The sequence below is a fragment of the Poromitra crassiceps genome, assembly GCF_964638095.1.
Source record: "Poromitra crassiceps genome assembly, chromosome: 26".
NCBI lineage: Eukaryota > Metazoa > Chordata > Actinopteri > Beryciformes > Melamphaidae > Poromitra > Poromitra crassiceps.
This window is the reverse complement of record NC_139640.1, coordinates 3359790-3375817: the sequence shown is the minus strand read 5'-3', so window position 1 is coordinate 3375817 and position 16028 is coordinate 3359790. Positions and strand designations below refer to the sequence as shown.

At 43.6% G+C, this 16028-nt stretch overlaps 1 protein-coding gene across 1 annotated transcript in view; it reads left to right on the top strand.

Annotated features, from left to right (window-relative positions):
• ascc3 (activating signal cointegrator 1 complex subunit 3) overlaps window positions 1-16028 on the top strand; it is a gene marked incomplete at its 5' end in the record, with an annotated part of 152707 nt that overhangs the window by 111970 nt on the left and 24709 nt on the right. The window contains 3 exons of the mRNA XM_083661237.1: window positions 140-260; window positions 5485-5617; window positions 6673-6798. Coding sequence (XP_083517363.1) covers window positions 140-260; window positions 5485-5617; window positions 6673-6798 — 380 coding nt within the window. The remainder of the gene's footprint in view (window positions 1-139; window positions 261-5484; window positions 5618-6672; window positions 6799-16028) is intronic.

Below are 16028 nucleotides of genomic sequence, written 5' to 3'. Positions count from 1 at the left end.
AACATCACCAAGGTCTCCTCCCATCTCAGCCTAGAGCATTTCACTAAGTTCTTGTCTCTTTCCACAGGTTTTAACATCACCAAGGTTTCCTCCCATCTCAGCTTAGAGCATTTCACTAAGTTCCTCTCTCTTTCCACAGGTTTTGATCGCCACCAGTACGCTGGCCTGGGGGGTGAACTTCCCCGCTCACCTGGTGATAGTCAAAGGAACGGAGTATTACGATGGGAAGACCAGGCGCTATGTGGACTACCCCATCACAGGTCTGTTAGTCAACACAAGTCACTTGCTCATTGGTGCATACAGTAACAAAAGGTTTTAGATTAAACCAAAGTTCATAGATATTAGCATAGCCCTTTTTAGGGCAGTGCCTACTGGATACATCCCACGCGACAGCGTATAGACTGACTTTTTTCATCCATGGTGTCAACCACTCCCTTTGCCAGCCTTGCTCATTCAGATCCGCAAACTGGGTATAACCTCGGGCGTGACTATTGCTCGGCTCTCAAATAACACATTTTCTTCACTATTTATTTAGTTAATTTTAAAGGAGATATTCCTCTAAATATGGCAATAGGGTCCCACCGAGAGTCCCTTCCTCCCAGCACCCCCTGCTTAAAGTGACTTCCAGCGGCCCTGGAGAGAGCGGATCCCGGAGACTGGACCCTGTAGTGGACAAACAGCTGTTGTGTCCGTCTGATGTCAGCCGTGCGTAATACATACTGCGCCAAGGCGCGTATTGGGAAGAGGCGGTGTGCCGCCTCCTCGGAGGGGGAAAGAAACCCTCTAGGGAGATAGCTCTTGATCGAAATGAGCTATCCAGAGACTTGGGAATAAAAGAGGGATCCTGCAGATAGCCAGGCATGTTGGTGCCACAGACAGAGCGCACAAGTCACCCTCTTGGCTGATGTAAGCGCCAATAGGAGGGCTGTTTTCAATGAGAGTATTTTGAGCGATATCTTATCTATCGGCTCAAAAGGGGGCTCTCCAGGTGCGCGCAGCACCAAGGGCAAGTCCCACTGGGGGGCCAGCAAGCGCACAACAGGTTTGCTGCATATTAATCTTCTCTGGAATCATTTCAGAAGGTTATGGGAGAATCATCATCATCATCAACCTTTATTTAGCCAGGCAAGTCTGTAAGAACACATTGTTATCCAGTGTGACAGCCTGGTAGGAGGCAGAAGACCTCCTGAGGGGAAGGGGATGTGGGAGGAGGGGAAAAAAGACAGGACGATTAAAGATGGACATCACAAACAGTCACAGAGGCAGTAGCATACAGTATCAGAATCAGAATCACTTTTATCGCCACAGTATGCAAGTTACATACGAGGAATTTGTCTTAGTGTCTGTATGCAGCGTAGCGGTTACATCAATATACAGAGATAAGAAGTAGGAAGATAACTAAAGACAATCACAAAGTTGCAAGTGCAATCAAATCGAATCAAATCGAGTACAATATGTACATGAGTGGTGAAGTGTTCTGTGGATGATAAATATGAATTTACGTTGGATTTACATGAGATTTACAGACTGAGTTAAATAGACGTTAAATAGGCAGTGGATTTACATGAATTTACAGTCGGAGTTAAATAAGAGTTTACATTGAATGTACGGTACATGAAATTTACAGGCTAAGTTAAATAGGCATTAAATGTGCAGGGAATTTACATGAATTTACAGTCCCAGTTAGACAGGCATTAAATTAGATACAGTATGAGTTACAGTTTTATGGGGGGGAGTTCAGTTGAGTTTAGGAGGAGGTAGTGAGTTTGTGTGTGTGTGGGGGGGGGTTGTTGGTGAGGTCCTTGGCGGAAGGGGTTTCCGTCCGGCTGATGGCGGTTGGGAAGAAGCTGGTCTTGTGGCGGGTGGTTCTGGTCTTGGCAGACCTCAGTCTCTTGCTGTGGGGGAGTGTCTTAAAGAGTTTGTGGCCAGGGTGGGAGGGGTCAGCCATGATCTTGCGAGACCGCTTCAGTGTCCTGGCTGCATGCAAGTACATGTAGTTAACAGACAATTAGCACAGAAGCAGACACTTAAAAACAGCAAGAAGAAACAGCACACAGCACTATACAATACAATCATGCAGTTATTTACAGAACAGCACACAGTTGTAGTAGACAGTTAGCACATAAACAGCACACAGCAGTATATAGGCAGCATATAGGCAGACAGACATCACGGTAACAGGCAGACAGGGCATGTTAGTATGGCCATACCATCACAGTCACACAGGCAGACATAAACAGACACATGGACAGGGTGGAGAGCATCAGGAGAAGCAGCTACACTTATGTTCCAGGTGACTGTATCTGCTTCATGGTCTTTGTGTTCATTGATTTTGCACTGTCCCGTCCAAATAAACAAATAAATAAATGCTCTAAGGTGTTTGTACGCATGGGAACAAAGCTTTCCATAAGAAGGCTTTTCTGAAGTTGGTTCCAGCTATCAGCTATCACGGATTCTTGAGACTGAGGGTTAAGATTGTGGGAGTCACCCACTGTCAATAGTTCCAGGGCATTTATGTGCAGGGAGGGGCACAGAAATGCACAGAGGGGCACCCTCCGATTCCCTGGGACCTGAACGTCCCTCCCCAGCCGGAGAGGGAGGCATCCGTCAACTCTGAGAGTTGAGAGTTGACCCCCCCCCCCCCCCCCCCCCCCCCCCCCGAGAGCCTTTTGGGGGTTTTCCAAAACTCCAGGGCCGTTTCTCAATACCAAGAACGACCAAGAATGCGTTCTTGGTATTGTGTTCTTGGGGAGAACGTTCTTGCTAGTCGTTCTTGGAAGAATGAACTTGCGAGGTCACAAGCACACATGACGCCTGTTGGCAGTTTGAGATGATGCATTCTTGAGGGTATTGCGCAATTCCAGTGCAGAGGCCGCCTGCAGTACTACACAAATAAAAAGCTCAGCTGATGTAGATGCAGCCAATTGTGCTCTGGAACTTTTTGCCATTTTTCGCCATAAATATTGGTAAAGTGGCACTTATTGAAACCTACTACCCTGCTTGTAGGCATCAAAAGTCATCAGAAATTAATTTAGTGATGAAATAAAACTTTAAATTGTAAAAAACATCCCGGAGCTTATGGCGTCTTCTCTGCTGCGTTCTGCCTCCGCTTATGCCAAAATGAATGCTGGGATATCTGCCTTGCCAAGTTGACACAAGTCACCACCCAGAGCATCCTCGGTAAAGTGGGCGTGTCAAGAACGCATCCGGGAATTTTAAGCGTTCTTGGCGAAATGTGAACTTTGTATTGGAACAGTACCTGGGCTGCGACTGATGACGTTTCACAGGGACACAAGAACGCAAGAACACACAAGAACCCTTATTGAGAAACGGCCCAGGTCTGGTAGAATTGATAGGGGGAGTTTCAAGACGCATAGTTTGTGCCGTCTTGGATCTATTGTCATGTGGTTGAATCAGCGTTGTATTCTTCTCATGTGAAGGAGACCCAGCGCGACTACTACATGACTTGCTGCCATCATTCCTAACTAGTGCAGTGCCCGTTCCCCCCCCATTCCCTATAACTTAGTGAGACACAAGAACATTTATATGAAAAGTAAAAAAAATACATTTACAATTTGGATGTGAAATGCAAGACTGTATGCAGCACATAACAAATGAGAAGTGCCCAGAATTAGACGAAATGAGTGTGTGAATGTACAGCTTACAGTATAATAAGGGCAGCATCTGTATCCTTATTAGGGCCATATGTCTAATTAACAAAATCTAAAGTAGACCTAATTATTGGAGTCACCTAAATGATTTCATAATTGTAAAATAGGCCTAGAAAAAGTATTCCATTTTGGATTGGGGTGATTTGATTTGATTTGATTTTATTAGACGTCAATCATGGAAAAAACAAGTTACAACAAGTTAATCAGAGCGTCAGGGATACAGACACATGAAAGTCTTTCGACTTATTTCCACTGTGGTCCCTGGACTGGGACAAACAACATAGTAACAAATACATACAATACACCAATTAACACCAATAAAATAAATAAAGCATCCTAAGCTACACTACCTACAGCATAAACACACCAAGAGTTAATACTAAAAAAAGGTGACCATTCTATTCTGAAACATTAACTAAAAGCCATGCTTTGACCTTTATCTTAAAAATGAAACTGCGCTTTTCTGGCCAAGAACTTGGTTCTGCCATTCACCTTGCTTATCATCTTAAGAGCCATGGATTCGCCGCCCAGACTGCGATCTAGCAGACAGCCAAGGTAGCTGACTGAGGGTTTAGCGGTAAAGGTCTGGCCCCCAAGAGAAATACTGGGTGAGCCAAGTTTGTGTAATCTGGGCTGGGAACCAAACAAGATATATGCAGTTTTGGCCGTATGAAGGGATAGCTTGTTATCAGAGAGCCAGGTCTTAACGTTGTTGAATTCTCTGATGAGAGTGGCATTCAACTTGACCACATCCTCATCTGAGGCTAGGATGGCTGAATCGTCTGCGTACAAGAACAGATTTACAGAACAAGCAGCTTGGAGGTCGTTTATAAAGATTAAAAACAACAGAGGGCCTAAGACACTTCCTTGCGGGACGCCGCAAGTCACAGGCAGAGCCTTTGAGAGATGGCCTTGAAAGTCTGTAATTTGGTCCCTATCTGACAGATAGGACCTAAACCAGTTTAAGCTAGAGGGGCTTAGGCCTAAGGCTGAAAGTTTATTAAAGAGTAGGCCCGTGATGAACTGTGTCGAATGCCTTTTGAAGGTCAATTAGGATCATTCCACTAAGTTTGCCAACTTCCATTTCGGATCTGATGAAATCAGTCAGGTATAGAAGACATGAGTCAGTTGAGTGGGACTTCCTGAAGCCCGACTGGAAAGTATACAGTAGTTTGGAGTCACTGATGTACCCATAAAGTTGTTCATGGATTACTTTCTCTAGTACCTTGGAAGTGACACTAAGTATGGAGATGGGTCTGTAGTTTCCTGGGTCAGATCTGTTACCCTTCTTAAAAAGAGGGATTGTCTTAGCATGTTTCATATCTAAGGGGACAGTACCTTGCTCAAGCGACAGATTGACTATGTGTGTGACACATGGTGCAATCAGTTCGGCTGCATCTTTTAAAAACCTTGCCGATATGTTGTCAAGCCCAGTGGCCTTGTTGGTGTCAAGGCTCTTTAACATTTTAGTTATGTTGTCAACTGAAACTGTTGTGTTTTGAGAGGGGGGTTGGTCTTGCGTCTTGTCACCTCACAACTTGGTTTTCACTTTGAGAAACATGTGGAAGAGGCTGTCTGAGTTGGCCAAGGCATAAAAACAATATATTATATTGTAATAATAATATAATAATAATATAATATTGTATATATTATATTATAAAAATAATGATCCTAAACCATGGGGGGAAGGGGGGAAATAAAACTGATTTCATATGGCCCTACCTTATGTAATGTCATGTCCTATAGGAAATGTTGAGTGGCAGTGTGTTTTCTCTAGGCTAATGTCTTTGCCATTGGTCTGGTGCCTTTCCAGATGTTCTACAGATGATGGGCCGAGCAGGCCGACCTCAGTATGATGACCAGGGCAAGGCGGTCATCCTGGTCCACGACGTCAAGAAGGACTTCTACAAGAAGTTCCTCTATGAGCCTTTCCCTGTGGAGTCCAGGTGAGAGGCACATATTTACACAAACCTCCACATTCTGCTGGGGAGGTTTGAGATTCTGTAGGGGCGCTTTCTTTTTTTGTCTGTTCAGTAGGGGTGTCACGATACGATACGATACACGATATTGGGTTCACGATAACGATAGGATATTTTAACAATATTTTTTTGCGATGGATTTGTAAATTGAGGGGGCATCCTCCACGCTAATCTGAGTCATTTCACCATTTTCATCCTCCGTGTCTGTAACGTCCCTCGTCTGTTCAAACAAAGCAATGAAAAGGAGAGCGGGCATGCAATCAGATGCAGATCAGTGAACCACCATGTTCAGCTTCTTTTTCTCGCAATATGAGATTTCATCTCAACGATACATATTGTCACGTTTTGATATCGCGATATATTGTGGGACGATATATTGTGACATCCCTACTGTTCAGTCATGGTGACTGTTACTGCACATGCTACCTACCCAGCTCTTCTCTTTATACTACTTCATAATTCCTATGTATGTTTTATCTACATTGCACCCCCTTGCATGTTTTGACTTTGAATAAAAAAGTAGAAGAAGTTTGAGGAAGCAAAGCAAAAAACTAATAAACTGACTAAAGATCCATTCAAAAAAGCTCTTCTCTTTATTCCAAACAAACCAGAAATGTAAAACACATCTCTTCCTGTGTAGCAGAGGATTTATTCCCCAGGGAAAGATCAGAACAGACAATTTAAACAGTTTCCTCAACTGGATATAGTTTGAAAAATTATCGTTTTTGTCAATTATTGATAGGGAGTAGAAAAACGGTCCTTGCTACTCGCTATCAATATACATTTTCCAAACTATATCCAGTTGAGGAAACTGTTTAAATACACCCCCCCACACACATATACACACACACACACACACACACACACACACCCTCACACACACACACACACACACACACACACACACACACACACACACACACACACACACAATGAGACATTCCAGGCGACCCTGTTTGAATTCATGACCCCAGGGTTGGGAACCACTGCCCTAACCCATCATGTGCTTGGTCCCTTTGCAGCCTCCTGAGCGTGTTGTCGGACCATCTGAACGCTGAGATCGCTGCAGGGACCATCGCCTCCAAGCAGGATGCCATGGACTACATCACCTGGACCTACTTCTTCAGACGCCTGGTCATGAACCCCAGGTGACCCCGCTCGCACCAGCTCTCTTTAAAGGGACAGCTCACCCTAAAAAGACGTAGGGCCCTATCTTGGTACAGGCGATATCCCCTATTTGCACTTGCGCACCTGTTTGCGCGTGCCTTAACCCATTGATACCTGATGCAGCATTTGCGTGTATATCCCTCATTGGTGTGTGTATCCCTTTAAGACCGCGAACCGCGTGACGCGGTCTTAAAGGGATACACACACAAATGCTGCATCAGGTATCAATGGGTTAAGGCAGGCAAGATACCAGTCCGCTTTGCGTATTTGTCCAAGTGTTATGCCGAGTTTTGCACCCCCGCCCGGCAGCATCCCCACCTCACGGGAGCATACTGTATTGTAATGATTTATACAGAAATGTAACTGTTTAAAAGTGATATAATTGTCTGGGTAGACGTGACCTCCCTGATTTCTAAGTTAAAACAGCCCCGAAATATGTTGGCGATGCAATTCTCGGCGGGGATGCGGAAACGTTCACGGCACGTGCCGCAGGTGCAAATTAGAGCCGTGCCAAAATCATCTGCGCCCCCAAAATGCCAACGCAAACGGGATTTGGGCGATCTTAAGTACCAGAATTATTCACAGGTGTGGCCAGGCAATGCTGGGCATTACGTCAATCAAAACCAATCAGATTCCCGTCTCGCGATCGCTGTTTGCGCGAGGCATGCAATATGCTGTAATTCTCTCCATGCGTAATAGAGTGGACTCACTTGTGCGAGGACAGAGAGAGCTTATTGACAGATCGTCTGTGGTGCCAACGACCCTCCGGGTTATGGGATAGGTGAAGGCGAATAGCCTATGTCCATTGTCCAACAAGTTTTCTCAATTCATTTCCCTCTTTGCGATGTGATAAAAGTTTCTCAGTGAGTTATAGTTGATTGCCTCACTGAATTATCTGCTAATACCCAATTTTAGCAGTAGAATTTGATGTCCTGGCATGGCAAGGCTGTGCGTAATGACATCCAAAAGGAATTTTACTTTGCACTGCGCTGCGCAGCACAGAGATTATGGTGCGCTCCAGCGCAGCGAGGTATTTAGCACGTAAGAGGTGCTTTTCAAAGCTCTTAGCGCAAAGTAATTGCGCGCTGCTGACGATATAGAATAATGCCATCTATCCTCACATTTTTGCGCTGAAACGCCTGCTTTGGCATGTGGCATGCCATTTCTCAAGATGGCCGTTGCATCAAATGTAAAAATAAATAAAAATAAAAAGGTTTAAATTATAGATCTTGAATGGCCAATGAGGCCAATCACAATCCAGGTCAAAAACCACATAAAATGGCTTTCGAAGGTGACCTTTTTTCTTTCTTTCTTTTTTGCGTGGCTAACGGGCTTTTTGGAAAAAGTAGGTCCAGAAGAAACTTTGTGCAAAATGTGATGCTTGTATCACAAAGTGAAAGATTCCTTCACTAATCTGCAGCACTAAGTTCCTGCATGAAGCAACAACTAAAGCAGCAGCTACTGGGAGTAGTTCGGTCAAAAGAAAATAGTTCCTACATGAAACTGCTCACATCAAGGTCTGTGGATTATCTTGAGTAACCAGCCACACGTGGCTCTAGAGCCTCGGGTTGAGTATCACTGATCTAGATCGATAAATAGCACTACAGGCTAGCAGGAAAAAGAGGGTGTTTTTATTTGATTTGAGGGTGAGCTGCTCTCACCCTAAAATCAAAAAACAGTAACAACAGTAGTAAGACTCAAACTCGAGGCAGACTCCCTCACATGATTCTCACAGACTTGCTTGAAGGAGAGTCAAACATCTGCTCTGTGGAGACGGGAGAGCATTCCAGGACATTCCAGCCTGTTGGCATTTACACGGCTGTCAGCCCACATTTACCACTCAGGCCCTGACTGCACGGGCCCGACCAGTAGGGCTCCACCGATACGGCTCTCTGAAGGCCCATACTCAACATCACGGAGTGATGCTGACATGTCATGCCGATATTCACTACCTTTAAATTTGCCTATTTTTATTTATTATTATTTTTCCACTCAAATTTGTATTTGTTTTTCACATAGGTATGAACAAAACAATATAGCAGCCGCACATCGGCCTCAAGACAAAACAAACCTACAAACAAAAAACTAACACACATAACCAAAAAGAAAATCACATTAAGTGTCCAGAGATATTCTTTCATTCATACATTCATTCAGTTATTTTAATTATGCGTTCATTTAGTCGGTGTCCTGACTCATATATATGTTCCATTTTATCCACTTCTTTTCAAAAACATCCTCTTTGACTCTCAAAAGATATGTACGTTTTTCCATAGAAAAGATCTCTCGAACAATTTCCAACCACTGCCCCTGTTTTGGGGTGTCTGCGTTTAGCCAGTTTCTGGTAATGGCCTTCTTACTAGCTGCGAGTAAGACTTTGGTCAAGTAGAGATCCTCTCTCCTCACAACATGTTCGATGTTACCAAGATACATCACAGTGCATGTATTTGGGATGGCATAGACCAAGATATGTTTAACCTCCACATTGACACTTCCCCAATACCGCCTTATCTTTGTGCAGTTCCAGAAAATGTGTGAGTGATCTAAATTTGCCTATTTTCATGTGAGACATGGCGAGGATCCACCGTTTTCCCAAGAATTCTTCTCGTCAGGTTGTCGGGGAAAAGCCTTTGAAGTTGCATTTAAAGCACAGGGCAGCAAAACACTTTGAAACCCCAGACAATGATATTGCTAACAACAATACATCATTCATACGTAGTTGTGGAATGAAAATGTCACGCAAGAATCAGTTCAGGTGAAGATGCCCATAGACGACAAGTCAAGGATTCCAAGCAAAGCAATTGTGTATATTTATATATTTAAACACATTCATTCTATGAAAAGTGCAGACTAAAGGTGCGTTCACACCGACCTATTAAAGTTTTTCGCTGGCGTCGAGTTTACATACAAAGTCAATGCAAACGAGCGATTGAGCGTATATTCGCCTGGGAGAAAAATCGCTGGGCGTCCGAGCGGCAGAGACAGAGCGATAGGGAGAAAATTCGCTCGTCGCTCGAGATGAAATATCCCAACTCGAGCAAAATTACGCTGGCATCAGTCGCTCGCTGTTCAACGCTGATTGGCTGCCGTGTGAGAGCGAGTCAAGGATCACACTGGCTTGGAACAAACCGCTGGTTTATTGTGTGGCAACAAACCACATTGACAGCTGATTGACAGGCTGAGAGCTGACATGAAGTGAAGTCTGTCCTACCGGTATGGAGCTCGCATTAGGAGCATGCTGATAGGCTTTAGCTTGTAAACATCTACGGTGGCTCGTAGTGGACAAACAGCATGACATTGCGTAACGTTATATCCCCCACATGTCTGTCATTTCGTGTGCCTGTTGACAAGCGATTTAAACAGAGCGACAGAGCAATTCCAAAGGGTTGACTTGAGCGACAGAGAGAAAAATAAATATCTCGGTGTGAACACAGCTTTACAGAGCAGGGGCAATACAACATGCCAAACAAGCTCAGCAGGCCAAAGTAGAATAATCAAGAGAAAACAGGGAGCTTCTTGGATATTTAGGAGCACTATTTAATGCAGAAGTAATGTACATGTGTACTGAAAAAGTTGACCAACAGTGTACATCTTCAATCAAATAAACACGGGTGAGGTGGGGATGTGTTTTGCTGCTGCCTGGCGGGGGTGCAAAACTCGGCATAACACCTGGACAGCGGACTGTAATCTTCCCTGCTTTAAGGCACGCGCAAACAGGTGCGCAAGCGCTAATAGGGGATATCGCCTGTACCAAGATAGGGCCCAATAGCTTTTAACATGCAATAGCTTTTTAAACACATCTATATTTTAAAAGATGAATGTAATTCAGGGGCTTTTAGCCCAAGCTTCAACAAGATCAGACATATTTTATCTTGCTCTAAAATCAAAAATGTACAATTAAAAATACAATACAGTACATAGCTTTTTCAACACATAGCCTATTCACCCCCCTCCCAGTCCAGTTAATCACAGGCAGCTGTTTCCATAAATTATAGATCCTATAGATCTATAATTCTTGTAGGCTATTGTATCTTATATTGATTTGGCAGCCTACTTATGGTAAGCTATGATTTGTATTGCATCTTGTAATTCCTATATATTATATTATTATTATATATTATAGCCTACATTCATCTACAGTGGAATCTGCTTATAGTGATGATTATTAGGCTACTATAGCTAATGATCTATAGATTCTATATAGCAGAGGTGTGGACTCCAGTCACATTCACAAATCTAATGACTCGACTTGACAAAATCAACAAAGACTTGTAACTCGACTTGGACTTAAACACCAACGACTTGTGACTTCACTTGGACTTGAGCCTTTTGACTTGAAAAGACCTGATACCTTCAGTGATAAATAAAAGAATCAAAAAGATAGTCTCTTTATTTTTAGCGCATATAGGATAACTGTCCGTGGAACTCAAGATCAAAGTGACACTTTGAATTTACACAGCGTAACACTCAATTTAAACGAGTAACGTTAAAAATAGCCTCATTGGCAGAGTGACAGCATGCACACTCAACATGCAATTATTATGAGCCGTCTCCACGTGCATCGATGAAAACAATACAATATCACCACTCCATCTCAACTGGAGACATTTGCGCTTCCTTTCCCGGTCATTACGTTGCCACTACTGTGCGCTCGGCCCGTGGATATTTGCCCGTGTATATAATTAATTAGAATTATATTAATTCTAATTAATTAAGCTTCAGATAGTCGAGGCACCATAGCACATTCCTGGGCGCGATGGGGGGACAGAAGAGAGCAGCAGAGCCTCTGCTGAGGGAAGCAGCCTGGCCAAATGAAAACCGGTTTTATTCCTATGTAAATTACCACACACATCATGTACACACACATGTACACACATGTACACACATGTACACAATGGGCAATTATCGAGGTAAGAAAGCGAGACAAAGAACGATAATAGGGCCGTTCACCCGCCCAGGTGTGAGCACAGCTCACTGTACACTCATGGATCTGCAAAAAGGTGCGCTCAGCTCACCGCTCATGAAAATAATGAGCTTGCTCAGTGAGCATATTGTGCAACATATCGTGGGCACGGTATTACAGGGAAAGCTTATGGTTGCTTGATATTGCGGTATACTGTACCTTAAAATGGCACGTGTATATCATTAGATCTCTCATCATAAAATCATTTCAAGATAGCATTATAAATATTCCAAAGGTTAAAAAGTCTTACATTTTGTCTTTCTGAAACCCCACAGATAACCTGGTAACGTCTACCACCACATCGTCTCTATGCAGCTGTGTTTTATATCTGACCAGCTTATTTATCACTGTTGCTCTCCAGGCTGTGAACCCCCCCCCCCTCCTCTCCCAAAACACACACACACACACACACACACACACACACACACACACACACACAGGGTCCCGCGGGTGTCGTAAACGTGTCCGGACCCCCGACTCCCATCATTGGCCTAATGGTGATGATGCTAATGGCCATGACTTAATCAGACAGGCCTGGAGCCGCCCGCCCGCCGGTAAAGAACTGTGAAATGTGTCGGGTAATAAACGCCCCCCCAAAAAAACGGTGCCCTGTCAACATGTGGAGCGATGATCGCCAAGGAAATACTTAACATTAAACACACATTAAATATGGCCGTCGCCCCACTCAACTGCTGGCTTCCAGGCCCGGGAAGGCGGGTCTTTCCCAGCTGGGCCATAAATGACTGTATGATGATGGCGGAGGTATCGTTTATGTTTTAATGTGATATGAGGAGTGGGCTATTTGTCAGAGTGGGTCCCCCAGTTTGCATGAATTATGCACACAACTGTAAAAATTACCTTCATGTAATACTCCTCCACCTGTTAACTGACTTATTGGTATTCATCTCGATGCCTACGGCTCCTCTCTGTCTCATCTCTCATCATGTTGTTTTTGGACCTTGTTGTTTTTAACACGTTTGAGTCACTCCGTCGTGCTTCTGTGGTTATTAGTTGTCCATTAAAATATTGCTATGTGGATTTTTTTTTTTTTTTTTTTTTTCGTGATCAAATGAAAGCATGAACTGGAGACCATCTTGAGCCACCACGTCCATGGCTTCAAACCAATGTGGGCCGGTGGGCGTAAAGTGTGTGTGTGTGTGGGGGGGTGGAAAGGGTTGCTCGGATCATGCCTACTGTATCTTCAAACTCACAAGAGTAATAGAAGAAGCAGAAAAGTACAAAAAAGGCACGCACATCCAGTGAGGGGTTAAAACCAGGTGCAGGACCGAAGTGCAAATAAGTAATAAAAATAGAAATAGTAATAAAAATAAAAATAGTAGCAGCTGCCAGTGTGCGGACTCTATTTTTATTACTTAATAGAAGAAGCAGGCCAGCACTCCAAAATGTCCTTTAGAAATTGAATAAGTCACCTGGGACGGCACTAGAGATGTAACGGTATGAACATTTCACATCACGATTATCGTGACCAAAATGATCACGGTTATTGTATTATCACGGTATTCATAAAAAGTTGATGAAAATGTTCAAAAAGTACTGAGAGACTCACTGAAATCATTTTACGTTTTATATTGAAAACTCAGACCCAAAAAGGATTGATAGATACACTCACTGAAATCATTTCTCCAAGGCTGCACGTTTGCATCTGGGAGACTGTTGCCAACTTTAGTTGATGGACAGTATTTACCATGTTTTTCAAAGCACTGTAATCACGGTACCACGGTTTTAATGATAATGAAAATTTGAAACGGTACGGTTATCATAAGGAATTTTATCACGGTTATCATTCAAACTGGTTATCGTTACATCCCTAGACGGCACACAATGAATGTTTCAGCATCAAGCCTTCATCAGCGCTGTGTTGTGTACGGCGGACATGACGACTAAATACATACAGACCGGAAGTACAATCAATAATTCAATAAAGGTCTATACATGAAATGCGTACATGAACACCCTTGAATGCTTTCAGGGAGCGATGTGAGAGCATGTCTGAGTGAGGTTTCTATAATTGTATGTATTTCTATGGTAAGATTTTGTATATTCTCTAAGTGTCATATTATGTATACTGTACATGACATGTAAACATACAAGAGCATGTGAAAAAGTACAAGTCGAGAAGGCGCTCAAAGTGCAAAGTGCCATCTTGGTTGAACAGTTCTCCAACTTGCTGTCACACTCAAACACATAACTGCATTCACTTAAATTGTAAGTTAAATTGGTTCTTGACCCTTTGGCTTTGGAGTCAAGTGTCTCTTAATCTCTGTTAGTTTCATAGTTATGGCTTAAAGCAGGGATAATCAACTTGCTTTGCCCAGGGGCCACTTTTGCAAAATGACAATGACAGTGACATCACTGGTCCACACTAACTCAAATTAATAACTCATTAACTCAAATTAACTCTCAATAACTGTCAAACTATTCATCATTCATCTAGTTTGACAGTTATTTTGAGAGTTGATTTGAGTTAATGAGTTATTAATTTGAGTTAGTGTGGACCAGTGATGTCACTGGTCCACACTTTAACACTCAATAACTGTCAAATTAAATGACAGACTTCAAAACAGTTTACAGTTTTCTGATATACTACTGATGTTCTAATGATACAAAGCTGGTTGAAAGTGGGCAGAGTGTTCCTTTAATATACTTTTTTCTGTAGCTGGGTTTTTGAGGTGTCAGCCAGAGTTTAGTCTCACAATTTTGTGCACACAGGATAGTTAGTTAAGTTAGTTATAGGCTACATAATACTGTAAGTGCCTGGGTGGCGAGCCATATTTGACAATTTAGCTGGAGCTCAGTCAATCTTTATTCAGCATTAGTTTTCATTGTGAATTAGAAAACGGTCGCGGGGCCACTCTTCACCCTATCGCGGGCCGCAAGTTGAGTATCACTGGCTTAAAGTGTACTAAGTGTAAAAGTCTTGTAGACATTCCTAGCTTCAGATCACCGTCAAAATGGAATCAGTTCTACCTTGGCTCAAGGCCTATCTGTCTGTCTACCATATTTCATCCAAATGTGTCTATGTTTTTGAGATATCCTGCTGAGAGACAGACAAAAAAAAGGCTGAAAACAACTCTTTGGCAGAAGTAACAGCTTGACTCATCAAGATTTTCCAGAGGGATGTGTTTGAGTTTTTGTTACCACCGCCAAGGAGGTCTGTCTGCCTGTCTGTCTGCCTGCCTGCCTGCCTGTCTGTCTGTCTGTCTGCCTGTCTGTCTGTCTGTCTCTCTGTCTGTCTGTCTCTCTGTCTGTCTGCCTGCCTGCCTGTCTGTCTGCCTGTCTGTCTGCCTGTCTGCCTGTCTGTCTGTCTGCCTGTCTGTCTGTCTGCCTGTCTGTCTGTCTGTCTGCCTGTCTGTCTGCCTGTCTGTCTGCCTGCCTGTCTGTCTGCCTGTCTGTCTGCCTGCCTGTCTGCCTGTCTGTCTGTCTGTCTGTCTGTCTGCCTGCCTGCCTGTCTCTCTGTCTGTCTGCCTGCCTGTCTGTCTGCCTGCCTGCCTTCAGGATTACGGAGAAACTACTGGGCCGATGTTCATGAAGCTTGGTGGGAGGATGTACTGTAGCATGTAGGATGTACTGTAGCTGGGCCAAGGAAGAGCCCATTACATTTTGGAACGGATCCGACGCGACTCAGGAAATGTGCATATTGCAGCAGACTGGGCTATAGAGAGCCGCAGGGATGACGTATTTTATGTAGTCGGAGCGCGGAAGTCCCGGACTTCCTGGTTCTTCACTGTTTCTGCCTATGGAATTTTTGAATGGGTTTTTGCCGCGATGCTTCAAATAAGGTCTCTGGGCAACGCAAGCTTAATCAAACGCGAACCAGAGTTCAGTCGGATAATCTTCACACATGAGGACCACTTTCATGAGTTTTGAAGCGTAAATGGGAGCCCTAGAAGTAAAAAGCTCGTGCTAAGCTAATCCAGAACTACACACTGTCGCATAGGCTTCCACGTCACGTCAGCGCTCAACCTGGACTGTTGTTGATGTGTGCACTGATTACCCCGGGCTGAACCAGGTGAGGGAAAGATAATTTCCGTGTTCGTCCTTTGAAGTGATGACGTTATTGACGTATATATCCCCGTCGACTCAACAGTGTAATCTCATTTAGTTTGCTAGCTAGCCGCCCTTTTAACGGCACGTAAAAGCTTAAAAACTCATAAAAGTGGTCCTCATGTGTGAAGATTATCCTGCTGAACTCTGGTTCGCGTTTGAATAAGCTTGCGTTGCCCAGAG